Raw genomic sequence first — 13,012 nt, 5'->3', positions numbered from 1 at the left:
CCGAGGAAAGCCTCTACCTTGTAGTGGTTTCCCAAAATGCTCCCTTCAACTATTTCAGCCTCATCTGAGCAGAAGGATGGGCTGGCTGACGTGTGTACGAATACTTGCTGAGAAAATTCAACCGAGCTTTGAAAACTGCGGTTGATTTTCTGTGATCTCTTGCATTTCAAGTTTGAAGGGTGCTGACAGACCACAGGGTTTTGTGGTCTTTCAGCACTCATGTCAATGCAAGGGGAACTCTTAGAGAGGCCAGGGTCGAAAAAGGGATGCCGGAGAACCTCCGAGGGTGTTATCCGCTGGTTTGCATCCAAGGCCAACATCTGTTTAATTAAGCTGACAAACAAACGTTGGCCATTTTCAGGTCCTCGTCTAAACATCATTACTTCTTCAAGCTCTTCAAGACACGCAAGTTTTATGTGTCGAGTCTCCAGGGACTCATATCCTGTCTCGTATTTAAATTGTTCGTCAGTCTTAAATGTCCAGCGCTGTTGGTTGTAGTTGTAGTTGTCTTCAGTGAAATAGTCTTCAGTGTACACACCAGAGTCTAGAACATGATCTGGTGGCTGACCCTGAGTCTCTATGATGAATTTCAAAACATCATAATGTTCATTTCCAGGGTAGAGTGGCACCCCTGTAGCAAGCTCCACAGCTACCAGCCCCAGAGACCACATGTCAATCGCTTCATTGTAAGGAAGGCCAAGCATAACCTCAGGTGCACTATAACCAACCGTCCCCACACAGTCACCAGGAATCACTGCAGACGCAGGACATGCAAGGCCAAAGTCTATAAGTTTGACTTTGATTGGAGACTCATGGCGGTTCACAACCATGATGTTTCTACATTTGAGGTCAGCGTGAACTATTCCCACAGAACCCAGGTGGGACAGGGCATTTGTGAGTTGACCTAAAATTGGCCTGACTTCGCTTATGGGGAGACCCTGGTTTTGCCGGTCCCGTATGTAGTCCCACAGGCATTGATCAAGGAGTTCAAACTTTAGGCAAACCCGCTCTCCGTCGTGGAAAAAGCCGTTCCATTGAACAATGTTGGCGGCATCTGGATCCAACCTTCTCAGCTGCTCCAGGATGAAAATTTCTAGTTTTGCCTGTTGCAGAATATCAGGGCGGCTCTTGTTGACTTTAATGGCAACAGCTTGTTTGGTCATGGTATCACGACATTTGGCTACAATACCAAAGCCCCCTTCTCCGAGGAAAGCCTCTACCTTGTAGTGGCTTCCCAAAATGCTCCCTTTAACTATTTCAAGCTCATCTGAGCAGAACGATGGGTTAGCTGACATGGTGAAATGTGTCGGCTTGGTCGGAGAATTGCTTAGAAATGTGAGAGTCTCTCAAAAATTTCCAAAAGGGTTTTGGTTGCTGTCAGGTCAAGGTCCGTTAAGCAGTAAAGTTTAACAGAGCAAAGCTCCTATATGTGGGTTTTTTCTCTCAGCAAGATCAAAGGATCAAAGGCATTCAATTTTTGATCAAAGGCATTCTATTTTTAATCAAAGGCATTCTATTTTTTCAGTTAAAAAAATGAAAAAAAAAAAATAGTGTTTCAACAGGGCAGGCTGGTGTCCTGTGGGAGGCAGAGGTGACAGGGTAAGGATGCAGAGGATAAGATCCAAGAAAAGATTTACTTATCGGTCAGCTCATCAGCGAGCAGTCGCAGAATCACAGGTGCAGCTTGGCAGGGGATGGAGAGTGAAGACACAAAATCAACAATGACTTAAGGCAAAGTTACAGTGTCAATGTTAGTCTTTATTTTTTCTCAGTGTCCTCTTGAGGGACAGTATGTGTATATAGTTCTTTAGTCAGGTTTTAAAAACAGAATGTGAGCCAAGACAGGCCAGAATAGAACAAAAGTACTGACTTCATGCAGATGTAATGTTTTTGCCCTCGGGGAGATGGCAAGTCTAAACATGCCCAAATATAATGCAGTTCTGGCCAGCAGTTATTTTACTGCAACAAAAGAAAAAAACAAAACCTAAACACTGGGTCAAAACCACAGGCTGCAGAGGCTAAGGATCAATGAGGAGCACTTAGCTTTGACTCGGTGTGTGCTTCCATACATTGCCTGTGGAGCCTGTGTACAGTTTAGAGCAAATCATCTGGCTGTCAGGTGCTGCAGTTACATTTTGGCTTCCTCCTATCAGAGTGTTCTTCTGCAGCAGTTGACACTTAGCCTGAGGAGATATCGGTTTAATTAACACTCCAGCTTCAGCTGCTCGTGGCACCATCCCATCCCAGAGTTCACAGAGTATAAACCTGGTAGCTCGAACACTTAGGCTACGTACACGGGTATTTTTGAAAACGGAGATTTTCCGTTTTCGTTTTAAAAAATAATCCCGTCCACACGTAAACGCAGAAATGAAGGAAAACGCTGCTAGGAACATGCCAAAGCAACAGGTGGCCAGTGTTGGGGACGTATTTAGAATACAAAATATGAGTAACTATATTCCGTTACAGTTACCGTTTTAAAAGGTGGTATTCAGAATACAGTTACTTTGCTGAAATAAATGGATTACACGGCGGTACTTTCCTGTTTCATATTATCGCGGGTCAGGACTGTTTGGGTTTGTTTGACAGCTATGTTCTGTTGTTCCAGGCGGCAGCGTTACGGTTGCCATGGTTACAGGGTGACGCGCTCTCTCTGCGTGTTTCCTGGGTGAGAGAGCGTTTTTGTTGTTGTTGTTGTTGTTGTTGTTGTTGTGCTAAGCTAATAGGCAGAATGCTACATGTATAGCCCTAAAGAATGTAGCATGATGGGCAGTGTAGTCCGTGCTGCAGCGAGAATGGACTACCGTACCCGTTATGTGTCTGTGAGCGAGGGAGGGAGAAAAAGGAAAAGTCCGAGTTGTCACGGAGCAAAAAGCTGGAAGCATGTAAATATAATAATAACCACTGCAGCCAAGAAAAGTGCCTGACGAGCCCAGTTGTAAGTAAACTATTAAGACTCGACTGTACGCTGTGTTCGTGTTTTCCTCCGGAAAAAAATAAGTTCCGTTGGAGCACCCTTTCAACGCCTCTCTCTGTCTCTCGGAAGCAAAGTGACCCAGACAACAAAGTAAAGCTATTTTTCGGCTACCAGCCTGACACGGAACCCACCGTATTAGCCAGAGGTCCCTTTACTACGGTTCGGAGCCGGGGACCTTCAGTAACAGTAATAAATCACAGCAATAGTACATTCAGGTAGTTGTAAACAGCATGATAATATATTAAGTAATCCAAAGTATTCAGAATACGTTACTCTCATTGAGTAACGTAACGGAATACGTTACAGAATACATTTTGGGGCATGTATTCGGTATTCTGTAGTGGAATACATTTTAAAAGTAACCTTCCCAACACTGCAGGTGGTGATACATTCCTAACCGTGTAGAAATGTTGGCCAATCAGAAGTCTAGAAATAGTAAACAAAGATGGGGCATAGAAGCAGAACCTAGTCCTATGTGTGGAGGGACAGTAACTGTGTGTGTATATGTAAGCATTTAAACACTGCAGAGAGTACAATTAACAGTAACAGTATTGTAGAAATTCATTTCACCGAAACAATAACGTGGCGCACAGTGTGACGTCAAAAAAGGCGCACACCTTTGACGCTGCGTTTTCTCCGTTTTCCTCGTTCACACGTAAATGCAAAATGCAAAATACCCTGGTACGTGTGGACGTAGCCTAAGAGTGTGTTTGTGCATTTATAACACGTGCATCCTTCCTGCCTCTGTTTGTGTGTCAGCCCTGTCGGAGAGTGTGAAGGTGTGCGGGGCTGAAGCTTTGGCTCTCCTGGGACAGATGAAGCAGCAGGACGGCCTCGCTGCAGCGGACAGCGGCAAGCTGAAGGCAGCTCTGGAGGCCGTCCTGGCCACGGCAGAGGTGCGTAGAGATAAAGAGTTGCTCTGTCTCCACAGCTGCTTTGTGATACACTGACTAATTTCTCCTATAATGTGAATACTTGACTTTCCGCTGTTTCAGAAATTGCGTCCTCGGGGTTTGGAGCTGCAGCAGGGGGAGCTGGGAGACCTCGTGGAGCAGGAAATGGCTGCCACTTCTGCCGCTGTGGAATCAGCCGCTGCCAGGATAGAGGTGCATAAGTGTGTGTGTGTGTGTGTGTGTTTGGGGGGGGGGGGTCATCAGGCACCAGGTGTTTGTGCGAGTGTCCAGTGTGAAAGCATTGTCCCCTGTTTGACTTTGCAGCAGTATTAACTTCAAAAAGTCCTCTCACTCTTCTCCCTTCCCCTTATGCTCCTCTGTGCGCTCCAACAGGAAATGCTCAACAAGTCTCGAGCAGTTGATACAGGAATCAAGATGGAGGTCAACGAGAGGTAATGCTCAGATTAGGACTTGTTGTTTTTTGGAGGGGGGGGCACCGCACGGAAGCTGAGCAGATTATCTTTTTCCTATAACATCATTTTTAGTTAAATGTGGGTTTGCAAAGATAAATGACTGTCTCCCAGGAGAAAAAGTCTTAATCTGGCTTTTAAAGCAGCTACACGTATGCACTGCAACCGTGAGCCTTTCTACACTCATGGAACAGCGTAAAACTCAGAGCGGACATTCAGCGACCTTTAAATTAGTTCAGAGTCATGTAATGTCCTCGCTCTAACCAGGCAGCACGCCTCCTCCTAAAGCAAACAGTCACACAGTGCACGGGAAGCTCTGATATAGATCTGCCAAACATAGCACAGACAACAACACCACAGTTTATCCCTAATTAGAAACAAACTTCAACCTCAAGCTTTTTAACTTCTGGTGGTTTTGATTTGGTTTCTCTTTCCTGTACAGCAGCAAAATGCTTTTGAACTTTAGAAGAAGTTGAGTCATCTCCAAAAACTAACTCAGCAACTTCTTCAACAACAAGAAGCTCAAACCTCCATCAAAGCAGTGTTTACCTTCAAGGGAATAGTGCTGTAGTGCTGTAAATACCTAGAAGTCACTATATAACATGATACTACAGTATATTTCCTGAAAATATTTTAACACATTTTGATGGAGAGGTCAGAGGTCAAATGTGACACCATTTTTTAAAAGTCTTTCTATATGTTGATGATACACACCACACTTGTAAGAATCATACTTTCTAAATTAGAGGCTTTTTGTTAATTTTCCACCAATAAATATTTAAGTGAACTTTGAAGACCTCAGTGTTTGTGAGCTAAATTTTAATGGATTGTTAACATGACCTCACTCTACACCACTACAAAGTTTCATCAGACAGACTGACACACACGCATACAAACATTACCAAAAATATTCAAATGTTGTGTTTTTTGGTAGCATTTTGCCTCCTTGGCAGTTACAAATGTTCCTAAGAGAGCAGCAAACTCCTCCATCTCATTTTGAATAAATAACACAGACACAAGCTGCAGGTATCTGTTTGTATTCTGATGGGCGCAATCTGAGGAAATGAAGCGGAAAAGGAAAGGGAGATGGTTTTTATCAACCGTGAGATGTCGGATAGTCACTCGCTGAGTGCTGATGTGTGAAGAGTTTCATAAATTCAACCACAAAACCAGGACAAAGTTTGACATTTGAAGCCAGCCTGCCACTTGTCTTCAATGCAGTATTCTGTAGTTTCAGCCTCATTAACTCAAATAAACGTCGCGCCGTTTGTCGGACCCACAATAAAAAAGATTTGGTTGATTAGGTTTCTCTGGTATTCATCCAGGCTGTGTATTAACTCTGTGTGCAAATTAAGCCAATTAAACTTTCTCTTAACTCTCAGCGTGACTTAATAATTCATGTAAAAAAAGGAAAAAAGTGTTTAATCTGTAGCCGCTGTGGGAGATGATCATGCAGAGAAACAAACAGCCACTACAGCTGTAACCAAAACAAAACACACAAACTGCGCTGAGGATTTGGGTCAGTGGTGCATCAGTCGTGCATTAGCTATCGCTACAAGCTGTGTTCAAGATATTTGCAGGTACAGCTTCTGAGCTACATCAGGCTTGTTTGAGCTGGAGAGCTGCAGGCAGTGATTGTGTCTTCTGCTCTGTCGCCCTCTGCAGGATCTTGGCCTCTTGCACAGAGCTCATGCAGGCCATCAAGGAGCTTATTTTGTCTTCCAAAGATCTGCAAAGGGACATCGTGGAGAGTGGAAGGGTGAGTCACACTGCAGCTTTATGTTACTGGTATTTTTATTTTTATTTTTTGCATTAGCGTAGTTTAAATAAACCCAATATCTAACATCTAATTTAAACATGTTTGGCGTTTGTCCACCAGGGGGCAGCCTCCATGAAGGAATTTTATGCCAAGAACTCACGCTGGACCGAGGGCCTGATCTCTGCCTCCAAAGCGGTAGGATGGGGCGCCACAGTCATGGTGTAAGTAGCCTTCCTCTCCTCAGTGAGTCTTCCTCACAGCAGAGTATTAAAGTGCTTGAAGGCCGAGTGCTTGCTGTGGGAAAGTTAATGATGATGATGATGATGAGCGAAGAGGTGACTTTTTTAGAAGAAGATTGATAAAGCGAACACTTTAAGGCTTGTGAGGTCATTTATAAAGTTTTAGTGTCTTCTGAGCGTGATGCCCAGGAGCTCTGGGTAGTGACAGGGAAGATGACATCACAGATGCAGACTGCTTCCTCTGAAGCGTTCCTGGGCGCACACTTAGAGATGGGATTATGTTGGGCAGTCATTCAGAGCAGAAAAGGAGCAAAGTGAAATTGTTCAGGCATCCTGGGAACCTCCTAGATGAGGCGTTGGGACAGACTCAGACTGCCAATACAGACTCAGTGCTGTAATGGCAGCAAGTGGAATTGCCAAATACAAGAAACCAGTAAAACTATATTTTAAAAAAAACCTTTGAATTTCGACCACAGGTGGACATCCTTAAGTTTTTTTCATGTCCTGTAGTAATGATGGCTGTTATGTAAATGTTATGCTATAAACGTTTACCCTGATGTGGGGTATAGTTTATGTTTTAAGGAGTTGTTTTAATTGTTTCTATGTTTGCTTTGATTTAAGATGCTGGGAGATCGAACTAAACTAAACTAAGCACCCACGACCAGAATAAGAAGCAGAAAATGGATGAATAGTTTGTTTCTGCTTCCTTTTCTCTTGTTTTAATTAGTCTTTATTTAAACAAGATTTTTATAAAGGTAAAAAAAGGAAAATAAAATAAATAAAATATTGGGGCAGTGATAAATAGTGTCAAAAATCAGGAAACAAATGTAAAAAAAGTCAATTTTTTCCCAATTTTGTCCAAAGGTAACCGCCAGCGTTAACACTATAAAAATCTCCAGTGTATAAAAACTCTGTTTCTGCTTCTTTTCTAGCTTTAAGATTAAAATCAGAGCTTCCCTTGAGTTTGTTTTGCACTGTGTTGTTGTTGCAGGGATGCTGCTGACCTGGTGGTTCAGGGCAAAGGGAAGTTTGAGGAGCTGATGGTGTGCTCACATGAAATTGCTGCCAGCACAGCACAGCTCGTGGCTGCTTCCAAGGTGAGCAAAGAAATTTAGCTTTTTTGAGAAAGCTAAAAACGTTACTTTAGCAGTTGACGCTAGGGAAAGATGTTAAAAATTTCACGTCTCTCGCATTATTGCTGCTCTCCTTCTGCAGGTAAAAGCAGACAAAGACAGCACCAAGCTGCACCGCCTGCAGCAGGCGTCCCGCGGCGTCACACAGGCCACCGCGGCTGTCGTGGCCTCCACTAAGTCTGGGAAGTCCCAGATTGAAGAGACAGGTGAGTTTTAGTTTCCTCTTTCCTGCTACCTTAAAAAAAACAACCACAAAAAAAGTTACCAGACTAATTTATGCCGGTCTTTTCTAGACACTATGGACTTCTCCAGCATGACTCTCACCCAGATCAAGCGACAGGAGATGGATGCACAGGTGAGCGAGCAGCAGATGGTTGAGCTGCGAGTCTTAATTAAATCAGGAGGTGACCGTAACTTCATCCGAGAAGCTTTTCACAAGGTGCCTTTCATTGAACATGGAGTAAAAATAGTCTCTCCCCTTTAGCCCAAAAATAATCAAAGTCTTATTTTTAGCAAGCGAGCCGCTCGGGTAGGCGTGCTGATCCGAGACTCTGAAGGTTCATTTTTCATCGTGAGTGAAGCCAAGGTTCATGTGAACACTTGAGTCTGTGTTGCGGCTTTGTTTCACCCACACTGAAAGAAAAACACAGGAGACTCTGAACCTTCTCTCACACACACAGAAACACACACAGCTCATTGCTGGAAACACACACAGGGCTCCTATTTTAAGATAATCCAGTGTGTGTTTTAGTTTAAGTCAGACCTGTTTAAACAACAGCTTTCATCTGGTTGTTTAGAAGGTTTTCTCTCACTCACTCACTCACACACACACACACACACACACACACACACACACACACACACACACACACACTTGAGCCTGACATAATTCAGCCTGGATGACAGTTGGATTTTCCGTGTTTGAGAAAAGTTAAACCAGCTGTATCTGTATCACGCCGTGACACCCATAAACCCACGCTGGCAGCTGTGGCTGCGTTACGTACAGTTTTAAATGTAATAAATCATCAGCTGTTGCTCGATGAAAGGTCGTCTTCTCCCTTGTTTGTTCAGCTTTGAGCCGATCTGTTTGTAGTTTTTAGTTTTCCAGGATTTGAGAGGGGAAAGTGATTAACAGTCCTGTGAACGTGTCCGGGTCGCCTCAGGTCCTGGTTCTGGAGCTGGAGATGCGTCTGCAGAAGGAGCGAGAGCGTCTCGGCGAGCTGAGGAAGAAGCATTACGAACTGGCCGGCGTAGCAGAAGGCTGGGGCGAGGACGAAGAGGGTGGGCACCCGCGTTACGATTCATGCACGGTTTTTAAAAAAAAAACGTAGCAACCAAAACACTTAAAATCTGTCTCTTCCTCGTCCTCCACAGGCACAGGCTGATCCCCGCCACCGGTGGCGTCCCCCCTTCCTCCTCCTCAACACAGAAGACCGGCTTCTGTCTGCCTCTTTCTATTTATAGACACACTTTTCAGCCTTTCTTCTCCCTTGTTGTTATTTTTTTTTAATTATTTGTTTGTCTGTTATCCAAGCCAAATGAAAAGGTGCTTCTTTTCTAAACTCGCTTCTCCACCCATGTCCCGAAGCTTCCATAAAGGACAGCACCAAGGGCTCAGCAACAGCGGAGGATGGGTGGGGGTGTTAGTGCTATCAGAGGGATGAACACATGCACACGAGGAGCGGCGTGAAAGATGACCCACAGCCCGGCTTCAGGGCCTTCTCCTCCTCCTGGACTGTGTTGGGAAAACACAGCGGCGAGGTCTCTTATTGTCGTTTCCCTCCTCGCTGCACAAGTTCTACTCGTCATCCCGGGACGCACCGCACAAAGGCCGAACTCTGAGGAGCAGGACGGAGGGGGGGAGATGAGTCCACCCTGCCCAAATTCATGTCTCTGTAACACAGACGGCGTGCTCTCCCGTTAAAAACAGATGTTTTTGTCCGGCGCATGAAGCCGCGGGATCCCGAGATGCTTTGTTTTTTTTCTCACTGTGAGTTCTCACCTTATCGAGTCCGCTTCGCTGGACTTTCTGCCTTTCACCTCCTCACCATTGTAACGACTGTGACTGTTAACTTAAACACCGACCCCTCCCACACACACACAGACACAGCCCTGATTTTTGGTCTTTATTTTAATAAACACTCAAATAGAACGGTCCATGTGCAGGAGGGTTGGGTTGCAAAGTAGCACACACAAACTGTCTTCTCCCTGTGAACTACCTCATGCTACATCATTGGAGGTAGCCGTGCATCAGGGGGAAGGTTTAGATGAGCAGGTTTGCTGAAAACACTAATAACATGGGTCTGATTTTTCAGATTTTCTCTCTTTTACTGGTTAAACTGGGGCACAGGGTAGTGAGAGGCAGCCCTCTTTATTATTATTATTATTATTATTATTATTATTTTTAATATAGAGCTCGTTCTGATGTCTTTTTCTCTTCATCAAAACACAAGTTTTGCTCCTCGGTTCAGTAAAGACAAAGACCCTCCTCTGCTGTTTCATCACAAGCTTAGCCCGATAAATCAGCAGGAGAAGCAATATCCATGAGAACTTTGACCTTTCTTGAAGTCAGACTTAAACGAGGACTCGAGGCCATTCCCACTGCACAAACCTTTAGATCGACCCGGTTGATCATGTGACCCAGCCTCTCGCCACGCACAGCGGGGGACCGACTGCCGTTATTTTCCCCGAATTCCTTCTCTGAGTGACAGAGGGATCACGGGGACGCCAACTAAAGCAAACTGCAGTGTTTTTTCAATAGCTTCCTAAAGACCAAGTAGCTGTGTACATAAACTACAAGCCTCCTGTTGTTGGAAATAATAATTTTGCTTGCTTTTAAGGATTCGGTTTAACTGAAACGAAACGGTTAGTTTCCTAACTTCCTGCTGAACCTGACGAGCTGCCGTTTGGCTCTGGACTCTGAAACCTGAGACGAGCAGGCGTTTATTTTCAACCCTCAACACGTTACTTTACCTTCTTTCTATTCGATGACTCTCGCCGCGGTTGGTGGTGGTGGGGGTTTGTCTCTCTCTGTGTCTTAACGTACTTTAGTTTCGGACGCTCCGCTTCAGCTGCGTATCTCTAAAAGGTTGTGACACTGGGTAATTTAACAGCTGCTGGTCGAATAGTATTTGCCAATAATAATAAGTATTATCTGCAGTGCTATTGAGTCCAGGTCTTTTTGTACTAAATGATTTTTAGCTGTAGTCTGTCACTTCTTCCACACCTGGTAGCTGACTTCAGTAGAAAAAGAAGAACCTCCATAAAAGAAAGGAGCATTTTCTTTGTATGGATTTTTTTTCCCCAAGTGTCTTGAAAGACGAGTCGATTGCACCTCGAGTGACATTTTGGGTTTTTATTTTTTATTTTTTTTGCCCAAATTACCTTTTTATTAACCTCTCTCACTCCCTCTTTGGCTCTCTCTCTGGTTCATGTCTGTTTAGTCCTACCAGCTCAGCCAGCCTTTCAAACTGCCTCACACTGTAGTCAGAGAGAAACAGATACTCACATAGCAACATTGAAATATGTCTTTGTATAATATACTAAAACTATGTTGGTGGGTTTGTTTTTATTTTTTCAGTTTTTAAAAATAAATATTTCAGCTCATTAATACAGACCACGGCGTGACTGCGTCTCCTTCTTTCCCTCGTTGGATCTTAGTTCTGGGGAACAAACCAAAGACTGTAAAGAGCACAGTTTTGAGAAATGTTAGTATTCTTGGAAGACGTCAACGTTGCATAACAGTCACTGATAAATTGCCTGAGTCATTGCTCCGTTAATCCTTTTACCTGATAACACGGTGGTCGCTGCGCAAATTTTGAGGATTTCCAAGAAATAAGTGGATAGCTGGTGGAGATGACGTGCAGACAAGTGCAAACAATGGCATCCTTATGTGCATGAGAGCGCAGTGGTGGGAGGGTGCAGCCGGTGTAGGCTCAATAACCGTCTTTTACAGAAGCAATAACCCCTTCATGTGCGTTGGATCAGATTTGAAATCCTAATGCAGCTAATTGATTTTTCTTTTTCGGGAGCAGGGGTTGGGGTGGGTTGTTTTCCAGTAAAAGGATTGACTCGAGCATTTTTAAAGTGCTTTGTTGGCACTCACCTTTGCCTAAAATTCTGGCCAATGAAAGACAAAAGAGGAAAAACTGCTAATGAATCAGCCTGAGCCACACCCTCCCCCACCGCACGGAGATGTGGTTGGAGGCACTGCGGGACTTGTGAGTAAATGAATCGGTGTAATCTAAAACCACTGTGCTGAGATTACATAAATCCCCAATCTGGGCTGCTCCAGGATCAAACGTGTCTCCTCATAAGAGCCTTAAATGCTCCTGACTGCAGTACAGCTGATTGCTGCTGAGGAAGAAACAAAATACAAACAATGCCACCTCACAGCAGCAGATCATCATTAACTCTGCTGGTAATGTCTGAGTTATAAACCCTGCTCGCATCTTTTAATCACAACACTATAGTTAAAGTCTGAGTATTTCAGAAGCTGCTGATGTGCTGGGATTTTCCCACTCACCCATCTCTATTGTTTATAGAGACCTAAAGGTCCCCTTTTCCAACCAAATATCCAGTAAGCGGCAGTTCACTGTGTAAAAATACCCTTTGGTCTCAGAGTAAGATTGTCATACTGCTGATCAAGCTGATTGGAAGCCAACAGCAGCAGAAGACCACAATCCTGTCAGCTAAGATGAGGAAACTAAGGACACAATTCAGTTCACCAGAACTGGACAACTGAAGATTGGAAGAACATTGTTCTGATCAAAATGTCTGCAGCAACATTTGCACGGTAGGGTCAGAGTTTGGTGTAAAGGACCTGAAAGCATGGATTGTGTCTTGTAACAGCAGTTCAGGTTGGTGGTGTAATGGTGTCAGGATATTTTCTTTCCACACTTGGGACTCCTTAGTACCAACTGAGCATCATTTAAACATCAAACCCTACCCAAGTACTGTTGCTGCTCATGTCAATTCCTTCATGGCCACAGTTCAACCATCTTCTTATGGCTGCTTCTTGCATAATAATGCACCACGTAACACTGGTCAGATGATGATGAGTGAGTTTACTGTACTCAAATAAACCTCCACAGTCACCAGATCTCACTCCAAGAGAGCACCTTTGGGATGTGATGGAACGGGAGATTCACATGATGGATTTGCAGCAACTCTTTGATGCTATCATGTCAACATGAACCAAAACCTCTGAGGACTGTTTCCAGCACCTACTGAATCTTTGCCACAAAGAATTAAGGCAAAAAACGTCTCTATTACTACCAAGGTGTGCCTAATAAAGTGTCTGCTGAGGGTGATTCGCACATTTATTTAAAGTGTACACGTGTGCTACAGAAATGCATCCCCCTCTCTGTGACGGTCACAGCTGCAGTCAGGTGCAGACAGGCCACAGGTGTGCTCTGTTTACAGTCAGCAGGGACTGTAAACCTGCAGGCCCAAAACAGCAGTAACCCTTTTGTAGGTCAGTAAATCCTGTAAGCTGAGAGTGTTGAGCAGCAACAACAACAACAGCAACAGGCTGAGGATCTG

At 44.2% G+C, this 13,012-nt stretch overlaps 1 protein-coding gene across 6 annotated transcripts in view; it reads left to right on the top strand.

The window, feature by feature from the left end:
• The window catches only part of hip1 (huntingtin interacting protein 1), a 54,601-nt gene extending 43,517 nt beyond the window's left edge, over positions 1-11,084 (top strand). For all 6 annotated transcript variants that reach the window (XM_025898128.1, XM_013269369.3, XM_019367552.2 and 3 more), the window contains 10 exons: positions 3,734-3,870; positions 3,970-4,080; positions 4,261-4,319; positions 6,003-6,096; positions 6,217-6,317; positions 7,327-7,432; positions 7,551-7,674; positions 7,762-7,823; positions 8,632-8,749; positions 8,843-11,084. In XM_025898128.1, the coding sequence (XP_025753913.1) occupies positions 3,734-3,870; positions 3,970-4,080; positions 4,261-4,319; positions 6,003-6,096; positions 6,217-6,317; positions 7,327-7,432; positions 7,551-7,674; positions 7,762-7,823; positions 8,632-8,749; positions 8,843-8,853 (923 nt within the window). In that variant the 3' untranslated portion in view covers positions 8,854-11,084. The remainder of the gene's footprint in view (positions 1-3,733; positions 3,871-3,969; positions 4,081-4,260; positions 4,320-6,002; positions 6,097-6,216; positions 6,318-7,326; positions 7,433-7,550; positions 7,675-7,761; positions 7,824-8,631; positions 8,750-8,842) is intronic.
• Positions 11,085-13,012: the final 1,928 nt, after the last annotated feature.

Source organism: Oreochromis niloticus, linkage group LG14 (genome assembly GCF_001858045.2).
Source record: "Oreochromis niloticus isolate F11D_XX linkage group LG14, O_niloticus_UMD_NMBU, whole genome shotgun sequence".
In the NCBI taxonomy this organism is placed as follows: Eukaryota; Metazoa; Chordata; class Actinopteri; order Cichliformes; family Cichlidae; genus Oreochromis; species Oreochromis niloticus.
The sequence above is the reverse complement of the archived record's forward strand: the minus strand, read 5'-3'. Positions and strand labels throughout refer to the sequence as shown.